The 2,869-nt window shown below is 49.4% G+C and overlaps 1 protein-coding gene across 1 annotated transcript in view; it reads right to left on the reverse strand.

The window, feature by feature from the left end:
* SPATS1 (spermatogenesis associated serine rich 1) overlaps positions 1-294 on the reverse strand; it is a 22,348-nt gene extending 22,054 nt beyond the window's left edge. Inside the window, exon 1 of the mRNA XM_032410102.1 lies at positions 276-294. Within this exon, the coding sequence (XP_032265993.1) occupies positions 276-294 (19 nt within the window). The remainder of the gene's footprint in view (positions 1-275) is intronic.
* Between the last annotated feature and the right edge of the window lie 2,575 nt (positions 295-2,869).

Consider the following 2,869-nt stretch of genomic DNA (forward strand, 5'->3'; position numbering starts at 1 on the left):
AAAGAAAGAAAGAAAGAAAGAAAGAAAGAAAGAAAGAAAGAAAGAAATGGTCACTGCAGAAATCTTGGAAAATATAGAAAAGCAGTGATGATACCCAGAATCCCACAATCCTAATAAACCACTTTTTCTGGATATCTATTGCTGTATAACAAGTCATCCCCAAACTCTGGGGCTTTAAACAACTACCATTATTATCTCCTGATTCTAGAGATTGGCTAGGCTAAGTTAGGCTGTCCCTGCTTGGGGTCTCTCATGAGGTTGCAGTCAGAAGGTACCTGGAGCTTCCTCCTTCATGTCTGGTGACTTGTGTTGGCCATCAGCTGGGACCTCAGCTGGGGCTTTGGCATACACTTCTAGCAGGTTCCACAGCGAGGTCAATGGTAGGTGGCCGGTCTTTAGCTCTCAATTTCCCACTCTGACATGCAGGACCCGCTTTCGTGTTCACAGACCCGGACCAGGATCAGCTCTGAGAAGGGACAACAGACAGAAGGCTGGGTGGTGTAAGCAGGTGGATGAGGCAGGCCGCTGCAAGCACCAGCTAGGGAGGGTCCATTCCCGTTCTCGCTTGGCTCCGACGTCTCCTGTGACCGCAGACGCTTAAGGGCAGCTGGGACAGCTCTAAGAATGAGGTGCCCAGGGATTCAGAAGAAACTAGACAGCAGATGGGGAATAGTATCAAATAAACTCTACTCCGTTCCTTTTGGCCAAGTCCAAACACAAAATGCCTGAGAAATTTGAGCCTACAAAGATGGCATTATCTGATGGCCAGAGTGGTCGGGGACGTTGGTAAAAAGCCTCCTGTGTTTGGCAAGCCTCAGGAGTTGCAAGCTAAATTGGGAAGGGGGTCTTAAATACTACCTCTCCTCACAACAGCACTGCAAACAGCCCCTATAGGGGAGCCTCTTTTCCCCAATGTCAAGAAAAAGTCACCGCAAACCCTCCCTTAACACGCTTGTCCCGCAAGCACACAGCAGAGGGCAGTGTAAGCCAGGCCAAGGGAAATACAAGGTGCCGGAGAGTACTGTTGCCTTCAGGCTGAGGCCTCACCGGGCCTGCGACAAAGAGGGCGCTGGGAAAATGGGGGTAGAGTGGATTACTGACACACAATCACCTTCGAAGACCTTCAGGGGTAGGCAAGGGGGCTCGGCAGGGACGAGGGAGAGGGAGCATTATCTCAGAGCCCGCTAACACTAGCAGTGCCCAAATCCTCAAAGGGCCTCAACATCCGCTCAGGTGAGGAAACAGCTCCCAAGCACCTGCGGTATGCCAGGCCCTGTGCTAGGGGCAGGGATTGCAAGGTGAGTACAGCCCAGCCCCTTCCGCAGGGGAGAGTCTGATATGGCAATCTCTGTACATTCATGATCTCATTTAATCCTCAGCACGGTAAAGCGCTGTAAGAGCCATCCCCATTTTACAGATGAGGAAAGACAGACTCCAGGGCGTGAAGTACTAGTCCAATCAATAAGTGACAAAGTTGGAGTGTAAACCCAGTCTCTCTAGATTCAGAGCTGAGAGTCTCACCGCTCTACGAGAACCTTCTTAGTATGTGCTCTCAGCAGGGAGAGGGTCCATTTGCCATCTCCATACCGACCAGGCTATTCCCATCCTAGGCTGCCAGACTGCCCGGGAGAGGCCTGGGGTGATGTTTGCCCCCATAAGCACAAAAATCCCCTTGGCCTGGATATCAGAGTAACATAAACAAATAAGATTTTAAATGTATTTAAATAACATACACAATATATAAAACAGACACACAGAGTAAGGATCCCAGCAAATGGAGTTCGAGGCCTGTTCTCTATAGATCCAGAGAAGGCTGAATTTGGTGGGGTTGTTGTGGAATTCCTTGAATACCAGGCTTGACCCAATAGGAAATGGTCCCTGCAGATCCCTCAGTGGAAGAAGGAGGTGAAAGCGATGTGTGCCATGTATCCTCATATCCTCCCTTTGCCCCTCCAGGTCCACTCCCCACTGTCCCCACCCTACTCTGTGCCCAGAGGCTGACCTGTACAGAATCCGTTCCCCTGCAACCTTGGGAGGCAATGGAGAGAAGGAAGAAGGGAGAGGGAGGGGCGGGGAGAGGGAGCTGTGCACCTCTGGGCAAGCTACTCAGCTTCTGTGAGACTCAGTTTCCTCATCTCTGAGCTGAAGGCAGACGCTTAACGACTGAGCCACCCAGGCGCCCCATCAGTTTCCTCATCTCTAAAGGGGGATAATGGTAGTACCCAGTCTGAAAGGTAATTGAGAGGATTAATGAATAAACACACATAAAGCACTTAGAATGACATGCACGTGGTAAGAAGCTAGCAAGGGTGCGCTTCTATTAAGAGCATTTCCTGCTATGACTGATTTCTATAATGAAGTACAAACTCAAATCTGATGCAAGAGGAACTGAACAGCATTTGGCCTGTTCTCTTGGGGAAGGAGAGAGGAGAGGAAACAGTAGAAGCAATTTTCAATGTTGCAAGTTGTCGAAGAGTCAGAGGCCTCTGGGGAGGGAGTAAGGTCATCCCCCTTACCCTGTGCACCACATACTCTATGAAGAGGGCTGCTAAACCCCCTTGTGCCCCCAACTCAGGTATTGAATCAGGACCAAGGACAAAGAGCCTCCAGAAGGACTGGCTATTGGAAGCAAATGCCTTCTCGGGCAGATGGGCTCTTCTACACAAACTCTAAGAAAAAATGTAAAAATGGCTGGGCAGGGAGCCCACTGATCTGGGAAATTCTCCCCCTGGAAAAGGAGAGCACAAGACGGAACTAGAGCAATCATATACAGTAGATTAGGAAACTAAATGCAAGTTAGTGTTTAGAGAACAGTCTAGCTAAAAATACCCCAGCTGAAGTTGTGATAAAGGTCATCTGATCCTTTTTA

This window comes from Phoca vitulina, unplaced genomic scaffold (genome assembly GCF_004348235.1).
Source record: "Phoca vitulina isolate PV1807 unplaced genomic scaffold, GSC_HSeal_1.0 scaffold11, whole genome shotgun sequence".
NCBI classification, from domain to species: domain Eukaryota; kingdom Metazoa; phylum Chordata; class Mammalia; order Carnivora; family Phocidae; genus Phoca; species Phoca vitulina.